At 35.4% G+C, this 27,148-nt stretch overlaps 1 protein-coding gene across 10 annotated transcripts in view; it reads right to left on the bottom strand.

The window, feature by feature from the left end:
- Klhl13 (kelch like family member 13) overlaps positions 1-27,148 on the bottom strand; it is a 153,920-nt gene that overhangs the window by 7,428 nt on the left and 119,344 nt on the right. For all 10 annotated transcript variants that reach the window (XM_015986478.3, XM_015986481.3, XM_076562538.1 and 7 more), the window contains 4 exons: positions 22,983-23,124; positions 12,762-12,894; positions 12,044-12,240; positions 3,344-4,139 (listed from right to left, as the gene is read on the bottom strand). In XM_015986478.3, coding sequence (XP_015841964.1) covers positions 3,344-4,139; positions 12,044-12,240; positions 12,762-12,894; positions 22,983-23,124 — 1,268 coding nt within the window. The remainder of the gene's footprint in view (positions 1-3,343; positions 4,140-12,043; positions 12,241-12,761; positions 12,895-22,982; positions 23,125-27,148) is intronic.

Genomic DNA, 27,148 nt, shown 5'->3' with positions numbered 1-27,148 from the left:
AACAACAATAAAACTCATCCAGTCTCTGGAATACTCAGAAGTATATGAAAGACTTTCTTTAAACCTCTTTTTGCTTCAAAAACAATGCCAGCAAGCAAAACTAGACAGCGAAACCAATACAAGTTCTGTTTGGATTTCTATAAAGAGATTATTATTAATGGATAAACTTCAAAAGAACTCACTGACTAGCTTCAGTGGGAAGAGGAAAACCAAGGACAATTAGATCAAATTTGGCTACCTCAACAAAACAGAACATGACAAAATGAGACAGTACACTCTCCCTCTCACTTAAGTATTATATGTGGAACTCAAAAGGAGTGCTAGGTTAGGGTCAGAAAATGAATGAAGTCTCTTGATTTTAGTTTTGTGCAATAATTCCTTCTGCCCTGAAGTCTTTACCAGAATCAAGACTCTCAATTTGAATGTAATTAGTATGTCAATCATGTAATTTTAAAAACTCCAATATACTGTGTCTTAAAATATTTAGTAAAAAAAAATCTATTTGACAGTGATATTGATTGGGAAGTAATCATTTCCTACAAAATTTTAGGAATAGCTTTATAGTTTTATACTTTATAAATGATGGGAGATTCCCTCCCTTTCCTTCCCTCCCTCTCTGTTCCCACTCCAGGGCAGCCCTGCCTGTCTGTCCTCTTTCTCTCTGTCCTGGAACTCTCTCTGTAGATCAGGCTAGCCTCGAACTCATAGAGATCTACCTGCCTCTCTGCCTGGGATTAAAGGTATGCATGGCCACGTCCAGCTAAGGGATGTAATATCATAAAGTGAACTGTAATTATAACTAGAGCAGCCTCATAACAAGGCAGGTTAGTATCTGTACTGTAATCAGAAAAACGGTTGTGAAAAATGCTGTTTGTGAAATAAGATTAAAACCAATCTATAGCACCTCAGGTAGATAATACAATATAATATATTTTAAAGTAGTTATCTATCCTTAGGTTAACCTTTGTGAAACCTTTTTAAACACAGGGTCTCAGCTGGGCATAGTGGCACACACTCAGGACTCGGTAGGCAGAGGCAGGCAGATCTCTGTGAGATCGAGGCCAGCCTGCTCTACAAAACAAGTTCCAGGACAGCCAGGGCTGTTACACAGAGAAATCCTGCCTCAAAAAACCAAACCAAACAAACAAACAAAAAAGACAGGATTTTACTATGGGGTCTAGATTGGTCTTGAACTCTGGATTTTCAGCCTCTTAAGTGCAATGAATTCAGGTATGTGCCATTAGGACTAGTGATAGTCTAGCAGTACCAATAGGCCTATTTTTAATTATTTTTTTTAAAGTAAAGGATAATTACATCATTTTCCTCCTTCCATTTCTTCCTTTCAGCCTACTCCATGCACCCCATCTTGCTCTCAAATTCATGGCCTCTCTCTCTCTAACTGTCCGTGTGTGTGTGTGTGTGTGTGTGTGTGTGTGTGTTTATAAATATATAAATGCAACCTTCTCTAATTAGAGGTACAGATCATGTTCAAGGTAGTTTATTCCTATGTCATTTGCCCAATACATTCACTTATTTCTCATTCCTATCCAGGCACAACATAAGAGAAACAGAATATGGGGATGCAAGCCAAAAAGGAAGCTTCTAGCTTTTTAGTTTTACATAAGGATTCCCCTTGGCTTAAACAGTGTAATTCCCAGAAGAATAATACTTCTAATTAATATTAGGGACAGTGTAATAAAAACTAAGTGGCTGAATATTCACAGGGATGATCACATTAACACACAAGCACTAAGAAAGGGACTCATCCCGGGTGCGAATAGACTTTTCCAAATGACCACCAACTGCCATGGTTAGCTATCTAGAATTCTGTCAACTCTTGAAGACTATCGTTACAGTAATTACTTTTCAAAAAACCCCACAAAATCATCACTTGTACTTTCTAGACATTTTCAGATATCATAAATTTCAAACAGTCCAATGAAGCTAATGTGTGTGGTTAAACTAAGGAGACCAAATACAACAGTTCTATGCTAAGGGCATGAGTGTCTTGTGTTTTTAGAAGTCTGACTAATGAAATCAATTGGGAAAGCAGCACAGTTAATAATCATGCTATCTAGGCTTCCAAATCTACAGAGCTTGGTCCTAGAACAACTATCATAACTCAAAATGGGAGAAATCAGACAGAAAAGATCAGTAACATTAAGGCCATGCCACTAATAAGAAAGTGCTCTCTATATAGAGAAAGTAGCTGTTTTCTCCAATAAATAGCTCCATCTAAAGACCATGAAAGTCTCTTTTATTTCTTACAATACTAGGAAAAAAGATTCTGAGAAGTATTTAAAGCCATGACAGACAATATGGAGCTTGGGATACTGGTCACGTCAAGGACTCTATATAGAATCAAAGGACTAAAAGGCGGCTAGCGACTGGGGTATACCTCACAGTAATACAGTGCTTGTCTACCAAATATAATGCTCTGAGTTTGAGATTCCACATTGGGGCAGCAATAAAAACAACAAACAAAACCCAACAAACAACTTTAAACCAACAAAATCTGTTTCTAGATACTTTTCAAAAAAATGTATTGTTGGCAAGTAAAAGAGATTAAACAATAATAGTGGTGACAGATAAAATGTAGTCCCTGGCATTCATTATAGAAAAAAATATGTTATTCACATTTAATATAAAATAAGAAAAATACACCTTATGTGGTTAATTTATATAGTCAAAATATTTCTGTTAAAATATACTTGTAACCAACGTTAGGAAGACAAAAGAAGTATACAATGGTGAGACCTGTCTGATGTTTCAGTAAGAGAGTAATCATGGAAACTAGTAGTCACAGATCTTAATTATCATAGATAGTAAACTCTGTCTAATACTAAATGAACTGTTTATATTGACTCTGAGAAGAATATTATCTTACTATATGACCTGTACTAGGTCTCAATTCTGGAAATGAAGAAATAAGAGCCAGGCCTCAGTAAAGAAGAATCTTGGCTTAGTAAGTACCATAGCTGGTGGGCTTTGAAAAGTCAAGGATGAAGGACTAGGTCAAACTTCTGCCAAGGCACTATTAGAATATAAATTAATCAAATAGACATTCCAATAGACCTTTCCATATGAAACTATGTGTGTGTTACAGTTGATGCAATACAGCAAACTACATATTAGATATAATTTGGACCTTGGCCAACAATATGTGCTGAAATAAGATATACAGATGGTCCCTGATATTTTCTTGGAAAAACTGTTTACAAATGCAACCCTAGGTATATTTTTGTCTTTAAACTTCTAGAACTGTTTATTTTGTGAACTAAAACACATTTCTGGGTAAAGAAAAAAAATGTATTCTATGTATAATATAAGTACACAGACTTACGCAATTCTCCAGCAGCATTTCGCCCACCGACTGCATACAGATATCCTTTGAGGGCACTTAGGTGGAAGAAGGTGCGCTTTTCATTTAAAGGTGCAACTTGTATCCACTTGTTGTATCGAGGATCAAATCTAAATACTGTATCAACAGCCGTTTTTCCTTTTGTGTCGTAATTGCTTTGCCCACCAACGACATACAGAAAATTTCCGATGACAGCAATGCCATGCTGGTATCTTGGGGCTTCCATGGGGGCTAGAGATTTCCACTCATGGGTCTTTTCATCATACATGCGCAATTCTTTACTGACAACCAGCTGCTGCCTCAGGACTCCGCCGAGTGTAACCAAGTGAGTGGTGTCAGACCGAATGGCAGTCCTGTCTGACTGCATAACTGGCTGCATAAACGGCATCATTTGGTAATTGCTGGCTTCCAGAAGCAAATTGACACAAGTATTGTCAGTTCTCATGAAATCTACCGTTTGCACGAAATTAATGAGCTCCTGTGGTGTCATCAGCGGGAATCGTATGTTCTTCATTAATTTTGCAGCAAAGTCCATCCTTGGCTCTTCCAGGCGAAGCCAGCGACAGGTAGCTTTGAAGAGCTCTAATTCGGTGCAGCGCTTAAGGCTGTTACTGGAAAGTACGAAGGCAAGACGCTCAAAAGGGAGTTTCAGGAACTCCCCAGTGGTTATCAATGCAGAAAAATTCTTTAAGACGAAGGTGTTGACGTATTTATCCACTTCTGTAAGATGGTAAGTGTTGGCAATTCGTCCAACTTCAACACAGTTGTCCAAATTAACCTAGGAATCCAATAAGAAAATTAAAACATGGCTGCTTTCTAGACATCTACACTTTGACCACAGAAACTCTTATTTCAGAGTAAGAGTGCTTTGTAAAATCCATATAGATGCAAATAAAGATTATTATTCAAGTGCATAAAGATGTAAAGAAGATGCAAACAACCTTCACCTTGATTTAGCAAAAAAGTTGACTAAACAAAAATGATCAGTTAACCTGAAAAGCAACATTTCAAATTGACTATGTCCAAAATAATTTTCTTCCTCAAAAAGTTATCATTCTCTCAAATCCTGATAAAATTATTGCTAGATAGAAATTTTAGGAAAATCATGTTATTCAATTATAGTCAATTTCTTCTTGGTTCTTCAAAGTAGCACACATAATTAGCAGGTCACCAAAAAGCTCTACTATCTAACTCTTGGACTTCTCTGTGATGTAGAGGTATCATTGTTACTATCCTCCATAGTTTCAAAGTTAGTGTTCACAATAAATGATTTAACAGCATGATTACTTCTAGGACAAAGTTATTTTATATATTTTATCCAGAAATATAAGCCAGAGAATTTGTTGAGGGCAAGAGGTATTTGTCTGCATTAAAACCCATGCAAGATGAGTTTGGAGGACCTATTTGGGGAGCGTAACTTTCCTTAGTTATTCTGTTAGTACCAACACACTCTACTAGCAGTAGTTGGAGTCAGAAAGCCCAGAATAATTTTCCCAGCACTGACTGCAATATGCCTCAGAGTGGAGAAGTGATGAAAGTAGTCCCTCCACAGCAGGATCTCTTTTCAATAACTGATAGGTCAAAATGAAAAATAGAAAAGTAACATCAGCAAACATAATACAAAAATAAACCACAAAGCAAGCCCACCACACAAATATTTCTATGTGTGTATATAACACAGTGATAGGAAAAAGGCTCCAATGCATCTGTGTGTGTTTCTTAACTTTCATCACAGTGTATGCTGAATAAGTAACATAAAATTCATCAATGTATTGTTATATGCTTAAGAGAAAACTGGATAATTCTTCTATTGATGTTTGTCTTGAAAGATGAAATGAAGAACTGAAGACGTAGCTCAGTGGTAGGCTGCTTGCCTGGCATGCACGAAGCCATAGGTTCCATCCCCAGTACTGGAAATAAAGCTAAAAGCATTACTCCTTTGCATAAAATAACAAGCCAGTTAGATATAGTAACAGTAAAAACTCTAAGATTAGCCCACAAATATTTTCACAGATATATTTCTCAAGAAGAATGTGCATTTGTTTCTGATATTTGTTCTATTTTGTTTAATAACTTATTTTTAATGAATTAAAATCAATTTTATACATGTATACAATTCACATGGACAACTCTTACTCCACCCTTTCCCATATTCTTGTCACCCGTGTCTACTTGTTTTCTCTCCATGAATCTTTTTGTGGTTCATAGGGTTTAACAAAAGCTTTGGTTTTACCAGGATCTTCTGTGTGAGCAAGAGTTTGGAGCTATCCATTTGAGCCTGGAGGACTGATGGTAATGTTTCCCCTAAGAAAACTGATTGGATGAGTATAAAAATTGTCAAAATGTCTAATTGCTTATTTTATTTGGTAGTTATAGATTTAACTTCTCAATATATTTGGTAGTTATATATTTTCACCTAAAGAAAAATGACACAAAAACAATGAAAATAAAAATAAATTCTGGTGCTCTAGAAACACAGTTTAACAATGTACCAAATATCTTTGATTTCTAATATAAAATATATTTTAATACTATTTTAGAAGTGGCAGGCTGATGTGTCATAAAAACTTTCAGTAGCATTGAGTAGAATAATATTTGAGTACCCAAATGGTACTAGATACAAGGCATTACTGTTTAAGGTAATGAATCTGCTTCTCAAGGTAAGTGAGAAATATAGGTAATTTGTGCTTTTCTAAATATTTATTAGTAGTGGTAAACAAAAATTATAATTAATGATAGCATAAAATTCTCAAAGATGAACATTTCTGTTATTATTGATATGACCACTAATAAAATCAACAAAAAATTGAGTATTTAAGATGTTAAAACAAGACCAACAGCTATTAAATTAAATCTAAATTTATAGCATGTAGTGAGTATGATGGTATATGCCTGTGATTCTAGCATTTGGGAAGCAGAAGTAAGTGGCTCACAAGCTCATGGCTAGCCTGAGCTACAAAATGAGATCCCCATCTCCTCCTAAACAAAATCAAAATGAAAACGTTTAAATAGAAGGCAAAATAAACCAACAAGAGAGATTAAAAAACCAAGCTACATAAATGGTTAGTAGAGCCTGGAGTGCTGGTGTACAACTATAATCCTAGGACATGGGCCTCTGTGGCCAGCCTGGGCTACAGAGTGAGACCTGGTCTCAAACACTAATAATAATGATAATAATAATAACAATAATAATAATGAAGAAATTTATTGGGACATTTTATTCTCTTCCCCCCTGCCCTAGCCTCCCCCCATCTTCAATAATACCCAATCAGAACAAACATTACTAAAATGACAGGAGAGAAGAAACCTACCTTTTATTTAGGGGCATTTGGAGAATGCCTTCTAGATATCAGTAACCCACATACACAGATGCACGGGACTGGAAAAGACTTGGATGGAACATCTAATCAATACAAACAGCTCCTACCTTTGAAATAATGCCAGAGGACTTTTGATAACCCTTTGAAGTGTCATCTTCTTTACAAAAGGACTAACTATTTTCTATAGCCTCTATACAACAGGCACCACACTGTGGGCACACAGCAAAGTTAAGACCCAGCAAAATCAATATTACAAATATTCAAGATGCAATAACAAAATGTAATATCTGTTAGGACAGAAAATTCCTAGGACGTTATTAATTATAAATGGAACATGGGTAAATATGTATTAGAAAATGAATTTTCATCAAACATGTTTCATCAAATAGGGATAAGAGTTGAAACCTCAAACAGTTAACAATATGTACAGATTAAAATTGATGGCGAAGAGTAAATAATTTTGGCACAATTTAGGATTACTTGATTCTTAGTCATACCTCAGGTAGAAGATCTCCAGATGTTTAAATCAGGTAGTATTTTAGAAATGGATACAGGCAATAACATATAATGTAATTTACATATATGATAGAATACCTTATACCTTAATAAGCTTCTTTTAAGAATTCTTTAAGTAGAAATAACTCAAATTTTATGCTAAGTTATCTAATTTCATGTGAAAATTTGGCCAAATCTCCCTGTAATTACTCATGAAAACAGACTTACAACAGAAGCTAGCTCAGATAGTATTACTTCATTTAAAAGGGCTGCACATACTCTTCAGAGCATCTAAAACTTCTACCTTTTAAAAGGTCTGAACACCAAAACGAGAAACAATTCTTCAAACACACCTAGTCCCTTCTCAAATTGTTCTTCAAATTTCTACTTCTATTTCCTTGGCCTATATTATTTCAAGTTATTTTCATACAATCAAACTTTCAACCATCCTCAAAACAGTTTGCGTGTTATAATTTTTGTTAGTTGTGTTCTTATTAACACATTAGTCCTTGCTGCTGCTGTGGATTCAAATGATTCCAGCTGCTCCCAAACACCTTCATTAATGTAATTTGATGAGTCAATGGCACATTGGATTGGAAATCAAATATTAGTTTGTTAAAGGAGCAGTGTTACATACGAAGAGATCCTGGTACAGATTAAATAAATGAATGCCTGCTTTTATACTCTTAAGGGAAAAAGTAGAAACTAAAAGAATCTGAAAATGTTGACTATGCCTCACCCATGTCATAGAAATAATACAGCATCTCAATGAGAAACCACTCCACACTCTTAGAGATGAAGTAAAGTTCCTTACTAAATAGAGCTCCTGGTTGACAGTGGCTAATGTCCAAATAAGAGTCGACAACCAAAAGATTTCATTAGTTTATATCAACCTTAGGCTTATGCATTTTATATACGCTGCTGTCATCCTTAAATCTCTTTTGGGTCCTGACCCCAGGGTACATTTTGAACAATTCAAACAGAGACAGGAGACTACAAGTCTGACCACTTATGCAGATAGGAGATTTATACAGCAAAGATACTGCATATTGCCAGAATTATTTTAAGTATGCCAGTGTTGTTTTTTTTCAAATAGTTGTTACTGGGGAATCATCTTGTGCACCTGGCAGAATTATATTTTCCTGGTAAGAGCACGGGGGATTAATGACAGACCTGGACTTACTTAATGATGGCTTAACCCCATGCTGCCTCCCACCCCCAGCTGCCCCTTAGAGATATATCTTTGGTATAGGATCAATGCGACTAATGGCTGGTTTTAAGTCAGTGCTATCTCCCTTGTTATGAGAATCAGAGTCTAAAGGCTGATCAATCCTGATGAGTAAACATTTATATACGACTACCCTAAATTTTGTGTATCTATAACAGGCCTAGTAAGCATGATACTTATCTTTGGGGTGTTTAGGAGGCAGTGCTCCTTTAGCTAAATTTCACATGCGTGACTTAAGGTTTCCTAAGCAAATTTATTAGTAAGTCCTTTATAATACCAATTCTATCACTTCAGCTTCTTCTACATAACCCATTCCATAAATTAAATTCTTCTTGGTGCTTTCTAGTGTGTTTGGGGAGAGAATGTTGGAGGGGCAGGAGGAAAGAAGAAGGGGATCTGTGATTGGTATGTAAAACGAATCAAAAGATTTTAATAAAAAAAATATGAAGCCTATTTCCTTTAAAATATTTGGTTTCAGCACACAGTTTTAAAAACATAGGCTCATCTTACTAAGAAATTACTCATAATAATTTAGCTCAGGGAATAAGTAAAACAAAAAACCTCCAATGTGAAATAGTCATAGTATCTTGAAACATGAAGTTCTAAGTAGAAAAGGTGCTGAGAAGGAAGGGAGAAATAGTTCAAAGCGGAAGAGTGGTTTAACTAGAAACACAATGCATCAGAAAAAGAAAAGATCCTGGTACTAACAATCCACCAATTTTCTAAAAAGTAGATCAAAGACCATGAGAGAGGAGGTTGCCATCATAAAAGAACGCAGACACATTCTCAGTCTGCATGACAAAGCATGAACAAAGTAGAATGATGTTCAGAAAAAGATGAATCTCCTACAAGTTCACAGACAAGGAAATCTGCAATGAAGAGGCAGAATGAACTGTAGCACAAGTAAACATCACTCCTATCAAGGTTCCTCACTACATATGGTGGAGCTTGTCTGCTGAAGATATTAAGAACAAAGAACACAACCTTGAAGACAATATTAACTGTCCATGATAATGAAGGCATCTCAAGAAAGCCTTAGTTATATAGCAAGCGTTTCAAACACATTAACTACTAAATTACTGGAAAGGTATAAATATATAAAATCACTATCATTCCATCTTCAAATAAGAGTTTTTAAATAGTTATTTTGAAAAATTCTTCTGTACCAATCTGATAAAAATATATTTATGATAAATACAGTTGGTTTAATTGAGTGGTGGTGACACACGCCTTTAATCCCAGCATTTGGGAGGTATAGGCAAGTGGATCACTGTGAGTTCAAGGCCAGTCTGGTCTACAAAGCAAGTTTCAGGAGCCAAGGCTACACAGAAGGATCCAGTCTCAAAATAACAAAATAAAATAAATAAGAAAACAAAATTAAAAAATTCAGTTGGGTGTGGTGGTTCATGCTTTTAATCCCAATACTTAGGATGCAAGAAGCAGAAACCTCTGTTGAGTATGAGGCCAGCCTGGTCCACAAAGAAAGTTCTAGGCCAGCTAGAGCTACATAGTAAGACCCTGTCTCAAAAAAAATGTATGTATACATAAAAATATATACATATTCTGTCTCTCTCACACACACATACATTCTCTCTCTCTCTCTCTCTCTCTCTCTCTCTCACTCTCACTCTCTCTCTCTCTCTCTCTCTCTCTCTCTCTCTCACACACACACACACACACACACACACACACACACACTAAATTTGGTCATCTTTCAAGTAAAGTGATCATGACATCTGAAGTTATAAATGCCAAACATCTGTTAGATAACAGGTCAACACTGCTTCTTCCCAATGAAATCACAGCACTTTCTCTAGTTTATTTCAAGACAAGCATATGTTGCTAAGCTCAGTGGAAAGCAATGCTAAAGAGTCTGCAAACATAAGCTTTAATCCTTGAACTTGTTACATTCATCACAATCACAGTTTACTTGAAACTCTATCATGCTGTTTGTGATTAAGAAAAACTAGAGGAAAAATAGTTAAGAGTATGGGCTTTGTATAATGGGATTAAAATGAAACTTAATACACAAATTTAGTAATGCTGGCAAACAGTAGAATGAGCAATTAATAAACTTCACTTAGACTATTCAGAAGTAATGATATAAGTCAATAATATAGCACTGTATGGTCATAAAACCTTTAAAAGAGTAATTAGCTTAAAATTTTACAAGTAGTTATGACAGTCATTTCAGTACTCTATAATCGAAAGAAATATATTAAAAAACAGGTTTTAATAGTATAATTAAATGGGTATTGGCTGATATATAGAAAATTTCTCATTTTTAAATGTTCTTTGTTTAATATGCCTAATTTTTTGTTTTGAATTGACATATATTACTTATTTAAATTTACTGGTACAATATGATGTTTCAATACATATATATGTTGTGTAATAATTAAGGTAATTAGCATATCCATTGTCTTATCCACTATCTTCATTGTAAGGACATTTTAAATACTTTTATAGTTATTTTGACATATATGAAACATTATTAGAAATAGGCACTCCACTGTGCTGCTGTTCTAGAATACCAGAATGCTACTATGTAACTCTGTTTCTGTACTCACTAACCAATTTCTCTAACATTCTTCAGCCCTATATTTCCTGGAGTCTGGTAAGCACTATTTTCCTCTGCTTCTATGAAATACACTTTTCTAGCTTCCACATGTGTGTGTGAACAGGTAGTATTCTTTTTCATATGTGTGCCTTATTTCACTTAATATATTATATTCCAGGCTTATCCTTGTAACCTGTAAATGACAGAAATGTATTCTTTTCATCATCCCCTCGTGTACTTATATCACATCAGTATTGATTCACCTGTTGGTAGATAAGAAGCAGCTTATTAATAAAATAATTAGGTAAATGCTTTCCCCGAACTTAGTGTTTTAAGGAAGAAAGAGTTCATGTACAAAAGTTCAAAAAGGCCTAAGAGCAAATTACCAATATTAAAGTTGACATTAGTTAAAACCAATTATAGGAAAATATATTATCTATCAAATGATGAAGTAGAAAATACATAAAATTTCACTGTTACTATAATTTAAATCACAAAAGCAGGCTCCAGGAATTGTAGAAATCCTGTCATCTCTGTATAAGCCAGACAATGTTTAAGTTTTCTTAACTAAAACAAAATAGTGACTTTAGGAATAGAATGACTATTAAGTAGTTCCTTGATTAGTTGGTTTAAGAAAAAGCTAACCACTATTCAGTGTGATATGTTCTAAATCTTTGCAAGTTAGCACTTAACTGCTAGTTCTTAAGATCAAAGTTCCCATATTCAAAGAAGAAAAAACTGTCAAGCTTGCTTTAACAGAATTCAAGAAGCTCAGATTACTTTTCTACGTAATTCAATAAAAGAAGTCAAATGCTGTATAAAATCACTGAAATGAATAAAGCAAAATTATAGTAAAGAAAATTATGAAACAAGTTAAGGCACAAATATTTTCAAATGTAATACTATTCCACATCATTTGCCTATAGGTAAAATTTACCTGGTTTATTTTCTACTTACTCCCACAGCACGCCTTACACAAGAGCTGCTTCTGATCTAAGTTTTACATGTCTATACCACTGACTTCATGAGCCCTTCTCTAACTCTACCAACAAGAAAAATAAGATCTGAAAACATCTTACCCCTGATATGAGAAACACTTTACAGAAGTCCAAAACCGGTAGAATCTGCAGAAAGCTGGCAGCTTCCAGAGTGTCTTGAAGGTTGTCCATGTTGAGAGACAGTTTCGAAGTATAGATGAAATCAATAATTTTCCTTAGACCTACTCTGCTCACGCCATGAAGCTTAATGCACATTAACTCTTGTTCTTTCATGCCACCTTAATGAAAAGAGAGTCAATTCAATGAAGGTGGATAATTAAGGTCAAACTTACTTCTGCTGCTAATTAGATGCATTAAAATCAAGGGAAAATCTTATTCCAAGTAAGCACCATTCTACAGTTGGGCTTTTGCACATTTTTACAGTTAAAAGAGCACTTGAAGAAAATTCTCTCTATACTAATGAAGATCATATATGATGCAAATGCTTTCAAATATTCTTCTGTCACTTTCTACCTTTTGATAAAGTAAAGACCATATTATAGGAACACAGAGTCTCTGATATTAAAAAAAAGAAAGACTATGAAGTAAAAGGGATGGTAAGAAACATGCTTTGATTTCCCATGACAGAGCAGCAGCACACACAACCACACAGATTGGTAAATATTTCTTTTGAAAGTATTTTTTTAATGACATAGAGTGAAATACTGGATTTTGGATAAGAAATAATAATACTACAATAATTAAACAGGGCTTTCCCCTAAAGTCTTAATGTGAATGCAGGTGTCAAAAGGCAATGTACCTGTGAACATAGCTTTGAAGTAGTCACTAGCAGATGCCATCATGACCCTGTGCACAGGGTAGGCATCATCTGTATCACCGGGCATCAGGGTCACATCACAAAGCAGTCCTTCATGCCGAAGCTGGTCAAAGCCCTGTAACAAGCACATGAGTTGAGCCAGGAATCAAGCGGAAAAGAACATCACAACCCCTGTGTGCTAAGCTTCTGTTTAGAGGTCTAGTCTATTTTGAAAACAGAGCCAAAAGAGTGCACAAAAATAATAAAAATTGCTGTGTTGATCTCTGTATACATTTTACAGCACACAAAAAATAGAACATGAAGGCTAATTTACATTAAGAACAATGAAGGAAAGTATGTAAATTCATTTATTTATACATTTATTTACCCTACTTGGAGAAAAAAAATGATAATTTACACGTGTTTTCCCCATGCATTAAAAAAAAAAAAACCCTTCAAGCTTCCAGAACTGCTTTCCATAATCACATGGATAGAACTGCTATAGGACTTTAAGAGAATCTTTTGCATTTTGATGGCTTTTTCCCACTTGAGACAGAAAAGAGAAGGTATCTGTCTATATCAAGTGCAAGCCTGGAGTTCATCCTATCACCTGAATTGTTTATCCTCCTTAAGAATTAAGGATTGTGCTTTAAATATTCCAATACCCGGCTTATTGCTGCTGCTGTTTGGCCAATTTATCTTTCATGTCAGAGATTTAATTATCTTTGATAAAAGGAGTGTAGGGAGTCCCAACAGTAGGCTTAATTGTCTCCAACGGCTTAAAGGATTAGCAGAGGATGAACAGGCTAGCCCCTGCAGTGGAGAGGAGAGACAGGTCCCAGTGAGAAGAATACCTGTTGATTAACTCCTTCGTCTGTACCCCAAACAGGGAGTTCGGTCTTGACAGGATTATGTATTGTATTTGTGTATCTTTGCCAATGAATGGCATGTTTTTGTTCATAATTACAAAACTGTTCACAAATGTCCCCATTCCTCTGCAAACACAAACACTCAGTACCCTAGCTCTGTAATTCACCCCTTGACTCTCTTATTCAGAAATGTAGATGAAAAACAGTAACAGTGAATCTTGCCAAAGCAATGCCAACTTGGAGAAGCTGTTCTCATACTTAAGACAAGAATTGACTCTTACTATTCATGTAAGGAGCAAAAAGTTCAGTAAGTTTATGGGAGGTGCTTTTAAATTTGGTAAGTATCTGTAAGTATAGACTGAGCACACTGCAGTGGGGGTAAGACTGTCAATCAGCTGATAAGGAGACACCCTTGGCTGGCACTGTTTGGGGACCAGTACCTTTAATTCACCAGTGCTTTGGCATATCCTTTGCAGTAAATGTTCAAGTTAGGATATGCACAAAACCCCATTTCACTTAGAAGCTGTCAATTAGTACTTTAAAGTCATGTAAGCATGGTGGGGAGAACATAGCTTTTTGTCATATTAATTAGGAACTAGAAACAGCTTCTCCCAATAATGAAAGAGAATGTGCTTAAGGCGCTTGTTGTGAAAGAGTATAAAGGTTGAAAATGAGAGGAAAAACAGAAGTAAGCCTAGTGTTTAGGAAGAAAAGGTTGGATACAGTGGAATGGCTTGTTTTCCCTTCCTTCCTCAAATAAATTTGGGGTTAAAATTATTGATATACACCTTTTAAAAGTCAAAACACATGCCTACATAACAACAAAGAGCCTTGTATCTCAATGTGCAAGGACAAACTTCATTCTTAGAGGATGTAAACTCTCCCATGGTGACATACCACAGCACTCTGATCGTCTTACAACTTTTGAAATTACAATTGATGCAACAATGAACTTCCTGTGGACAGATAGGCTCATTCCTTAACATCTGAACAGCATGGCTCAGCTCAGCTAAGGTATCAAGAGACTTTATCCTCCTCACAAAGTAAATCATTGTGCATCTATTTACACAATCATGAAAAACTCAACCCTTTCTCAGTATAATTTGATGTCATGAAAGACCCCTGAATCTGCCTTCAATCTATCTACTTTTTGTTCTCATTTTCACACTCTTTTCTTAATTGTTTTTTAAATTTGAGAATTTCATATGCAAATATTGTATTTGCACCTTGTTTAAGCCATTCCCTCCTGTTTTCCTTCCACCCACTCTCTCTGAAATTATTGATCTTTTATACACACACACACACACACACACACACACACACACACACGCACGCACGCACACACACACATACACACACACACACACCCTATTGAGTCCATTTAGAGCAGTTTTTGTGTTTAAGGCTGTACCACTTGGGACTGAATAATTTATCAGAGGACTTGTCCTTGGGGAAGACTCATTTTCTCTTCCAAAAGCCACTGATTGCTTGTAGCTCTTCACCTAGGGGTAGAGCCTTGTGAGAGTTCCCCATCCACACTGTAATGTCAACTGATGTCATTATACAGGTCTTGCTTAGGCAACCATATTGTTGAGATTTATGGGAGCAGTTTTCCTGTCCTATGTAAGAGACACTATCTTAAAGTAGACTTCAAGTCCTCTAGCTCTTACAATCTCAACCTCCCCCCCCTTCTGTGATTTTCCCTGAGCCTCTGTCATAAGGGTTGCCCTGTAGATGTGTCAATTAGGGGTTGGCACCCTACAATCTCTTCTCTGCATTTTACCAGTTGTCTCACAATCTGTTCCTCTGATCAACTCTAGTAAAGATCTTAGAGATCATGCACAAAGTGTGTCCTTTCATTAAAAAAATAATTTTCTCTGACCAATTTTGTATTTATTCCTTTCATATAATTTCTATAAACTTACGCTGCCCACCGCTCTACACATAGAGTTCTGCTTTATGAATATTGCTTAGCTTCTATTTAACTTTTAAGGATATCCTTGAAACTGCTTCCATTAATTTAAATTCACCCTTTTGTATTAGCACTTATCTTATTTCTCTATTATTTCATTTCTTCTGGGCTTTAGTTCTGACTTAAGAGGAACTTGTTTGTCCTCAGTTCCTGGATATCTACTTTTTTCCCTTCAATAAATCTCCCTACATCTTTTTTTATATTTCTTCTATATTGTTTTGGGGCAAACAAATACTAAAATGTTTTAATCTTCGTGAAATTTAAATTATCTAGTATATCAAAACTTCAAATATTACAAAGAGTCATGTCTATAAATACCCTAAAAGTAGAAGTAAATTAACTCAACCTAACAAATTTCATAATTATTCTATAAGAGAAAAGAAAGAGTCAATGTTATAAATTCTAATATAAAAATAAGCAAGAATAACTTATTTTAAAAGTTGGTTGGATAGCAGTGGCATTCAAATGAAATATGCAAAATCAACTCTGATGTATAGTATGGTATTAAAAATAATGAGGCAAGTAAACATTCCACCAACTTCTGCATTAGAAAGAATTTAGTAGTATATTACAAATAATGTGATAACTATAATTTTGCAGAAAGAATGAGCAGGAACAGGAAATTCATCTTGACAAGAACAATAAAAATAACCAATAGAAAATAGGTTTTACAAACAAGCATGTAAGATTTTAAGATGTAAAGAAGAAAAGGTTAAGTAATGAGTTTAATCTCTTAGTAGCTATCACATATTTGATCAAAGCAATATGACATTTTATTTTATGGGGCTGCTCTTCATTTGATTCAGAGGAAAGAGATATATATGCTGGACATAAAATTTTATATTAATATGAAACACTGTTATCATTATGTACCACAGCTTGCACTTTCAAAACATCTAATAGCTCTCTATCACTGTGCTACATCATAACTCCTGCTTTTCAAAGACCTCTCAAATCTGGCTCTAATCCAACTATACACCCAGAAGTTTTATGACTCTGTGTAATGTTACCAATCATATCAGGTTGTCCAACCCAGGCTTACTCCTTTTCCATTACTTTTTATTTATGTCATTCATTTTTTAATTTTTTTTTCATTTTATATACCAACCACAGTTCCCCCTTTCTTCCCTTCTCCCACCCCCACCCCCACCCCTTCCACTCCTCATAGGAGGTAAGGCCTCCCTTGGGAAGTCAACAAAGTCTGTATGTATCACATGGATCCTTGTGTTTTATGTGTCAGGTAAACATAAATTTAAAAAATACCTACTTCCTAAATAGGGAAAAAAGCATGTTACCAAAAGGTACCATTTAAGATGAGTCATTATGAACAAATAGGAGACAGTTAAAGAAAAGAAAGGGCATTCCAGGGGAGGAAAGAAGCCTAAGGACAATGACATGTGAAAGAACTTGAGGACAGTGAAAATTTCAAAGCCAGGTAAGCATTTTCTTTGACCCTCTTTTCTATTAACTCTGCTAAGCTAATGCTAAGGAAAGGGGTATGTGATTCAGTGGATAAAGGATTAGAAATTAACATAGCCAAACAATGAAGGAACATAAATCTGAAGATGTTTTGAGAAATGCCAGCAAACTATTTATGAGATAAGGATTTGTATCTACATTTTATATATATATATATATATATATATATATATATATATATATCATACATATAAGAGAACATTTATTATTGAATAATGGAAAGATAAATCTCCCAATTAAAAACTGGGCCAATATTCTAAATAGACATTTCATCTAAGGTGGCATACAAATGACCATAAGCACAAATGAAAAGCTCCTCAATATAATTAGCAATTGGGGAAATGCAAATCAAAACCATAAGTAGTATTTAACACCTATTTGGATGGCCATATTTAAAAAAAAACCACACAATTGTCAAGGAGCATTACTACATGCTTTCTTTTAGTGTACTACATGTCAAAGAGCATGTGCTACATTTATTCTTTTCTATAAAGAAACCAGAAGTGTCTACAATTCAGTATAACTATAAAATAGTGCAGCCATATTGGCAAACACTCTGGCAGTTCTTCAAAAGATTAAACATAAAATTACCACAGGACCAAGCAACTCCATTCCTAGACTCATATAAAAAAGAAATGAAAATATTTGTAAATATATAATCATAACAGCATTGTGCATAAGCTAAAAGCTGGAAGTCACCAGGTACCCATCAATGAACAAATGGGTGAACAGTATGTAGTACATCCATGCAATGGGAATATTGTTTAGTCATAGAGAGAAAGAAGTATGGTACATGCTATAACATGGATGAGCCTTGAAAACTTTTTAGTAAGTAAAAGCAAATAGTCACAAAGACCAAGTATTTGATAACTGCATGTATATGAAATGCTTAGAATACACAGAGCTATGGAGCTAGAGAGATTAATGGCTACCTAAGGATAAGGAAGGGGCTGGCAGCAGATGTAGAGTGCCTGCTAGCAGATACAGGTTTTCTTAATTTGAGATGATACTATTTCAGAATAGACTATTGTGATAGTTGCGAACAGTCTAAAGCCCACTGACTTATACACTTTAACTAGGTGAATTATATATTATATGAATTGCATCGTAATAAAGCCCTTATTTAAAAATTAATGCACCTGAGAGCATATGACACTGAGAATTATCATCAAAGGACTGCATACTAAAAGAAAGACACTGTCAATCTGGGATAATAAGGAGAAGTCAAAGAACTGAAGGCTTTATGAGAAGCAAGCACAGATGCAGTAGCAGTCAAGGAATGGGAGCAATGAAATTATCCTTGACTTTCAACAATCAGTCCTTAAGCTAACTCTGGGTAATCTTCTTACTTCGTACATGTAATTTGTACTGCTAACTCCATCATGGATTCTTCTGGGATTTGTTTAAGGTTCTAGGAATGCAAGCTGATTATGTATCAAATGTCTTTCTAGGCACGTTGACAGCCTAATTTGTTGCAGCCTATTTAATAAAGATGACTAATCTTCTAGAGTCACTCAGGCCAACCAGATGGAGACCTTATTTGGTGTACCCATCACTTCTGATCAGCTACATTTCCCCCTGCAATCTTCTCTGTTTAGCTTGGGTGGAAGGAAATGAAATATTTATCATAGACCTTACTTTTCCATAAACTGTGACATTTAATCTTCGTATCTTTCACCCAGATTACAAATAAGGAAACTGGTCCAGAGAGGATAAGTGACTTTCTCAAAGTCAGATCACCAGCCAGTAGTACTATAATTAGAATTCTAGCTTGGGCTGAGCTAGACGAATCAACTACAATTAGGAAATGGGTAATCACTCAGGGTGAGGCTTCCGAAAGCAGTTGCTCCCCATGGATCTTTCCCCTTGACAGTACTGGAGTTTGCGTTGTTGCTAATTTTAACACAATGATAACATTTATATATTAAACACTTCTCTGGCTTATTCCCTGGACAACCACACGTCCAAAATTATATAGAAAATGGTTCCCTGTTAGTGCTTGGTCTTCAAATCTGTTTGTGGGAAGGTACTTTTTAAAAATATCATTTTTATTAATTCTTTGAGAATTTCATACAATGTATTTTGATCACACTCAGCCCCTCTCCAAACTATTCCCAGATCTATCCCCACCTCTCTACCCACCTGGCTTCGCTTTTTTTTTTGTTTTTGTTTTTCTTCTTTTATTTTTTCCTCTTAACTCACCAACTTCAATTTGTATTTGCCTTTCCCAGGTGTGAGGCCTACCCTAGAGTGTGGCTCAATTGCCCCGGGGGGGGGGGGGGGGGTCACACTCTTAAAGAAAACAAACTCACTCTCTTCCAGTAGCTAATCAAATGCTAATACCTCCTCAGTTAGGGGTGAGACTTTGTGCTGACGCCCCACCCCCACATTGGGATACTGTCTGTCTTGAATGTGCACCAGTCTTGAGCACACTGTCACAACTGCTATAAATTCATATGTGTATTTGTCCTACTGTGTCTGGAAAACTGTTTTCCAGAGTCATCCATCACCTCTGCTTCTGGCTTTTACACTCTTTCTTCTCACTTCTTTCTGGATGATCCTTAAAACTCTGGGGGAGGGATGTGACATAGATTTCCAATTTAGGGCTGAATATTCTTCAGTCTCTTTTTAGCTGCACATTGGAGTTGTTGGTCCCTATGCTAATTACCAACATTACACAAAGTAGCTTTTTTGCTAAGGGTTGAGAGATGTACTAATAGGCCATTAGGAGTTTTTTAAATACTAAGTCAATTTAGGAGAACAGTAGTAGTCTATTCTCCCCTAGAGACCAAGACCAGTAGAGACACAGGTTATTGGCCCCAGTGTTCCATCTCTTGGAGTGGGTCTTATATCCAAGAAAATATTCATGCACCTAACATTCGTGCCACTGTCATACAGTATCATGCCAGAAAAGTCATTACTGTAGTTCACAGGGTTCACAGCTGGGTAACAATGATGATTATGACTCTCCTTCAGTAGCTTGCACAGCATCTTTAGCACTATGAAAACTAACCAGTAAGAGTGAAGCTTCCAGGTCTGTACTCACTTTAATTTTCCATGTTTTATGACTCAAGTATGTGGTGTCTTCCCCAATAGGGTCTTGCCATCAAGTTCTGGAGGGTAACTAAGAGCAAAGGCCTGAAATGTTTAGGGGCCTTTGGGACATCACTTTCAAAACTCAAAAGGTAACCAGGTCCTGGTACTGGTGGTTTTTATTTGCTAGTATGTGGTGTCTAGTCGGGGTACTGTCCTTCAGTGATAGGATAACTTCCCTGAAACTCTTCTATTATATGTATTAGGTATATATTTTACGATGCTTCTACAGTAGTAGGTTTCCATATGGCTTTTTCAAAAGGCCTTCAGGATTAGTTTTCCCTCCCCAGATTCCCTCCTCTACCTTGGTCTCCCATCCACCACCCCATTTAATCCTTATTTCATTATTCCTCTTTACCCCTTTAAATCACTATATTCTATCTGCCTTCCCTAGAGTGATCCCTTCCTTTCCTATGGCCCCCTACCAGTTATCTAACTTCTGTGGGTATTGCAAATTACACACACCTATCTAAAGATTTATAGCTAACATCTATATATGGAAGGAAAAATGTGATGTTTGCCTATCTAGGCCTGGGTTATATCATTCAGAATGACTATTTTCAGTTCTACCCATTTTCACTATTTATTTATTTATTTGCTTGCTTATTAGTTTATTTGTTTTTTCAAGACAGGCTTTCTCTGTGTAACAGTCCTGGCTGTCCTGGAACTCACTCTGTAGACCAGGCTGGCCTCGAACTTATAGATCCACTTGCCTCTGCCTCCTGAATGCTGGGATTAAAGGCATGTATCACAATCTCTGGCAATTTTATTTTTCTTAACAGTTGAGTAATATTCCATTGTGCAGATGTACATTTTTGTTGTGCATTCCATTCCCTGGCTATTATGAATAGAGCATTAATTGAACATTGATGAGCAAGCATCGCCATAGTAAGATTTAGAGTTTTTTGAGTGCCCAAGAGTGGAATAGCTGGATTGTGTGGTAGATTGATTTTCAGCTTTTTGAGAAACCTCTACACCGATCTCCACAGTGGCTTTACTAGGCTGTAATCCCACCAGTGGTAAATAAGTGTTCTGTCCTACCCCACATCCTTACCAGCATCTGCTGCCATTTGTTTTCTTGATGTGGGCCATTCTGACTAGGTCAAGATGAAATCTCAAAGTAGTTTTAGTTTGCATTTCCCCATGGCTAGGGATGTTGAACATTTTTTTGAATGCTCCTCAGACATTTGTATTGATCTTTTGAGAATTCTGTTTAGGGGGCTGAGACAGAACTGATTGCCTCAGTTCAAAGTTAGCTTAGACTATAAAGAGAGCTTCAGGCTATCTTGGGCTACAGAACAAGATCTTGTCTTAAAACAAACAAAGTAGGATAGATCTGTGCACTGAATGCAAAAAGTATGTAATTAAATGACTAAAAGATAACAGGGAAAACATTCAGGCTATTTTAAATGTTCCCTCATTGTAACAATGATTTATAATTCATCTTCTCTATCATCTCATTTATTCATTCATGGAAAAAATAATCCATGGTTGTTGGTAGAAGAAGATTCTTGCCTCTGGTTTTTTTCCCAGTATTTTAAAACTGTTCTCTAGTACAAGGACATTAAAGAAGCACATTACTTCCTCTTATGTTCTTGATATCTACATGGGCTGGAAAAGTCAACATTTATACTATGTATACAGTGTCAAGATGCCAAAAGACTGAACTATCTTTCTTTCTGACCCTCATATTTCTGCTGAGGATACCCAAAGGACAACAAACTTTAGAACCCATCTCTCAGAATTTACGGATTGGACATAAAAGGCAATATAGAGATGTTCTGATCAAGAGTCACATTTTAGGAAAACGAAGCCCAGAGACATTACACTAAACAGAGATTACACAATAATTATAAGCATAATTTTTCATTATAATATGTACTATTTCAGGGTAGTTGTTCTTGATCACAAAATTCATCTAGGATGATTTCATTTTAAGATACATTTAGAAATGTGTATATATATATAATGTTACTTAGCAAAAAAGACTGTCAGAATTTAACTTTATCTAGAAGGCACTTATGGCCATCAATGACTCTACTGTTCTCTAATTCATCAATGACCACAGAGGTCAGTAAGGTCATGTGGAATGTCAACGTCCATGCAAAATAGTCCCAGATCCCTGGCACTTTGTGTTCCTTTGATTTCTGTCCCCTCCTTTCATGTTAGTTATTAATTCTTACATCTATTGGTGGAACTATATGCTGCAGCCTCCATCCCTACACCCACACTTACTATGGCCAAAGAGAACTGAGACATCAAATAAATGTGATATTTAAGACTATGACAAAGACAACTGCATAACAGAAGACGAACTAGAATATTTAGAATAGGAAACTTGTGATTTTTTTTCACTCCGGCTGTTAAATAACAGAGATTAGAGTCAATGGTGGCAAACAGGATATTCTTAAGGGAGAAAAGAAATGGGAAACGATGGAAAAACAGTATATAATTAAAAATAAATTTAAAAAATAAAGTGAGATGCTATCAAGATACTCTTTACACAAATAAAAACAATGAACTGTGGAGGTGATTTTAAACTCAAGAACACATGCATTTTTTGAATCAATATTTCTACACTGGTGGGGTTTTGTTTTTCTAAGTAATAGATTCTATTTCTAAGTAATAGATTCTATTTCTGAGATATTTTATGTTAACAATAGCTGAGCTGAAAACAAATTTTCCATGCACCTTCCCTTCCCACTCCCACACATTAACAGCCTCCCCACTTATTGACATCTTGCACTTCAAAACAACAACTAGAAGGTTTTGGAACTATACAAATCCTCCCAAAGCGACAGTTGAAATTACCTGTAACACCACAGAACTGTGGGTATTGCTGGTAAAGATCCGTGTGTTTCCTGCCTTGCAAGACTGCAAATGGGAAGAGAGCCCCATTTCACTGCTTGCAAGGCACAGTTTCATGTGCTGGTCGTCCTCGTCCACAAGAGATCTGAAAGATTTATTAAATGAGAAGGTAAGGAAAATGAAAATGTGCATAATTCACAATAATGATTGCTGACAATCATCTATCTATGGAATACACTGAGGTTCATTTTACTACATTCTAATTTCATACCAGTCTACAGCACAGAAGAAAGTCACATGTTCAAAATGCTTTCCAAGAACAGAAAATGTAGAAAAGAACTGAGAAATCAACTAAAAGATATTTTTAAGATACAGTCTCAAGAAACTTTTAGGGTGACAATATTTGCTTTGTATATTTAGTTTACTATTCAAATAGCAATGTCATCAAATTGTGTCCTTCGTGGTTATGCTTAATTTCAAGTACATAATTTTAGAAAGAAAAAACTAGTAACTGATGTAATCACTGCTCTCTATCAAGTACTTGCCAAGAACGTCACAGGTGAGCTCTTTTACTTTAAGACAACCAAATGCAAAAGGTCATATTATTAGCTCCCTTTTCCTTTCTTTTTATATTTTATTAATTGTGTATGAATGTCAGCCTGCATGCAGGTCCATATATCACAAGTGTGTCTGGTGCCTGTAGAGGTCAAAAGAAGGAGTGAGATTCCCCACAACAGGAGATACAGATGGTTGTGAGCCACCATGTGGGTGCTGGGAACTAAATTTTGGTCCTCTGCAAGAGCAGCAAATGTTCTCAACCACTGAACTATCTTTTCAGTCCCTATCTTATTTTTGTTAAAGAGAGCAAATTTAGAAATAACTTATCCAGGTTAGTCAAGTAATAGAATCAAGATTTAAATTTAAATATGGCTTTATTCCAATTCCCATACACCCATATTAATAAAAGTAAAAAAATAACTGCAATATATTAATGCAATACTTCATTTTGCTGTTTTTAGTAATCACTCTAGTCAACTCTAACCAAATAAAATTTTACACATGAAATAAAAATTTTAGCTTTTTTCCCCCCTCAATTTTGGATTATTTACAGAAACAACTATATTCTACTAGCATTTCCATTTTTCAGAGAAATGAATAACTTAAGTAAATGAAAGACATTCCCAAGTATATAATAAAATATTAACTTTTCCCCCCAAAGGCTGTAAGAAAAGATTGCCGAATATGGAGTCACCAAGACACTTAATTACCAGAGATGATAATTAATTTACAGGGCTTGATAGTTACAGGGCTTTCCTTAGGTTATACTAAAAATTGACCACCCTAGAATGATCTGTCATTATTTCTTACAAGCAGCCTTTTATACGCCTAACTCTACAAAGCTAAAATGGATTCTGGATCATGTGCCTAAGAACAAGGAGTCCTTGGCTCTGAATTGGTTTGGTTTGTGCATTCATGATGGATACTGCTAAGCAGATATTAGGAAAAGAAAGAATATCAATTTAAATTTTTCTACTTAGCTATAATTTCCTGAAATTTAAATTATTTGATTTCCTATCTAGACTATCTGATATCAAAGATTTTGCCCTTTTCTTGTAATATCTATAATCTGAGCTGCTCAGTTTTAATAAGAGTTTTAAGACTATAGCTACTTTATACACAAAGATGTTGCTTTTTGAATACTGACACCAATCAAGTGCTTTTAAATCCTGCAATAATTAGCAGAAATTCTTGCCTTAAGGGTGACATCAATTCTTCTTAACAATATTAGAGCCATAGTACAATGAAAAATGAATTAATAAAATATATCCATGTTTTATTCATCTCTCATAGATATTTAACAGAGAATAATTCAAATTAGGTTTTGACAAGCATAAAAGAAAATGAACATAGGCTTCCATTAAGGTTTCAGAAATAGCTTTAAAAGGAATGATATACGATATATATAATTTACATAGCATGCAAAATATTCATATACATGTTTGTAGACAGGCACTGGAATTTATAGCATCAATTGGAAAAGTCAGAAATAGATAGATGGTGTGGCACGTCTCTACCCAGAATATATCTATCCATCTAAAATTATTTTAATAGCAAATTCAAGCAGACTGTGCTATTAATTTCTATATTCCCTACACACAGCCTGGTATGAGACGCTAATTTATGTCCTGTGACTGAATATGGAATCTCATTTCTGTGAATCATTCCAAAGACATTTCTTTATCATGCAGTGCTTAAATGGCCATCAATTATCATTTTTACAACAGGGACAGGAGTAAAGCTGCAGCTGCTCTCTCCTTGTGACATATCCTAGAAGTTGCTTCTTTGAATAAACTACAGATAACAACTTGTTTACTTGTCATTTGTCCCTTGCTCTCAAATTTGAGAAGGTTTACATGAAAATGCAACCCTTTCTTGGCAATAGGAGAAGCTGGCTTTCTAATAATTACTTCAAAAGCTGGAGAAGCCTTCATACTTGACTTCTGGAATACTGAGGAGACTGATTCTTTAACATTCAAAACGCTCCCTATTATTTCTGCGCCAGTAACAGTACATGTCATGTCAACCTTTTTAAGAGACTCAATATGCCCTTCTATCTTCTTTTTATTAAATTTATTGACTGCAAGGGAAGAACATTGTTCTTCAACACTGTAGGAAAGTAATAGCTTTCTCTTTCTGCAAAGCCCAGGCTACAATTATATCATGTTATGTTAAGGGATTGTTTATCAGACAGATTTCAGAACAAAATTTAAAAAAAGATTTATTTTTCAAGTCATATAGTTAAAACAATATGCATGCCAGTGGTTCTCAAAGGGCAGAGGAAAGGAAGGAATTTTGTTTCCAATCCCTGCCCCTCACCACACACACATCCCTTGACAATGTCTGTGGACATTTTTCATTGTACCAACTGAGAGAGGGGTAGGCAATTACTGTCATCTCTTGGGATGCTGCTAGACATACTACAGTACACAGAACAATTCTGTATGTCAAAGATGTTCTCAGGGAAAAAATGTCAATGGTGCTAAGGTTGAGAAACCCTGGTATAGAGGGAATGACTTCCACATGAAGTGTTTATCAAGTAATTTCATGTTTTAAATATTTCCCAATCCTTGGCTTGACTCCACAGAGTAATGTTAGCAGTACAAAAACACAGTGGGAATTATTAATTACACTAAATCTTCTAAATCCATCTTAGCAGAATACCTCAGCTCTCCTCATTCCTAACATTTGGAAAACTTGAGTGTTTACAACAGATCAGTAGATAATAGCTCTGATGTTTATAACATAATTATGTAGAAAATATTTTTATATTTTATATAAGAATAACAATTTCTTAATTCTGCTTAAAACAACTGTTGACTTGATTTAATTTTACATAACAAGTTAGAAGCTTGTAAATCTTGAGCAAATCCTGCCATTTTATAAATACTAAAAGGTTACTTAGAGGAGACAATGTCTAACACTTGAATCTTTCTGCAATAGCATGAGAATCTATATATGGCTGCCAAACTAAGCCTGCACACTGAACACATTTTATTTTCAAATCAACAATGAAGCACCAAACAGAAAACTAATCTTTCACAAAATGTGTTTGTTAAAGAAAATAATCACTGTTTTGCTGCTGTAGCTGTTGAAGAGCTGTGGTTTAGAGATGAGGCCCCCTCTCCACCATTTTACTAAAACCACTGCAAACAGACAAAACGTTAAACATTTAGCAGTGCATTTACTTACAGTGTTGTTTGAAGGAAGAAAAAAAACAAAGCAATTTGTTATTTTGTTAAGAAAGCAATGCCAACATTGTAATCTTGTCTCAAACTTTCCATATTTTACAAGAACCTCAAGGAAAACATATATAAATAAAGTGGAGAAATTCATATAGACAAGTGTACAAATAGTTAACAGATAAAAATGTTCAGTTTCTTCAGTATTCCAGAACATGCAAATCAATGCACAGCATCTATCTTTTAAACCTATAAATTATCAAAGAGTAGAGCACAAGACACACTCAAAATCACTAGTGCAGACATGCATGAAGTCCCTAGGGTCTAGGTGGAGCTGTTCATCCAAATGGATATTTGACAAAAGGCCTCAAAATTACTAGACCAGTCCTTTTCTTTCCTTCTTTTTTGATAATGAAGGATTGTGCATTA

This window comes from Peromyscus maniculatus, chromosome X (genome assembly GCF_049852395.1).
Source record: "Peromyscus maniculatus bairdii isolate BWxNUB_F1_BW_parent chromosome X, HU_Pman_BW_mat_3.1, whole genome shotgun sequence".
In the NCBI taxonomy this organism is placed as follows: domain Eukaryota; kingdom Metazoa; phylum Chordata; class Mammalia; order Rodentia; family Cricetidae; genus Peromyscus; species Peromyscus maniculatus.
This window is presented reverse-complemented; position numbering and strand designations above follow the sequence as displayed.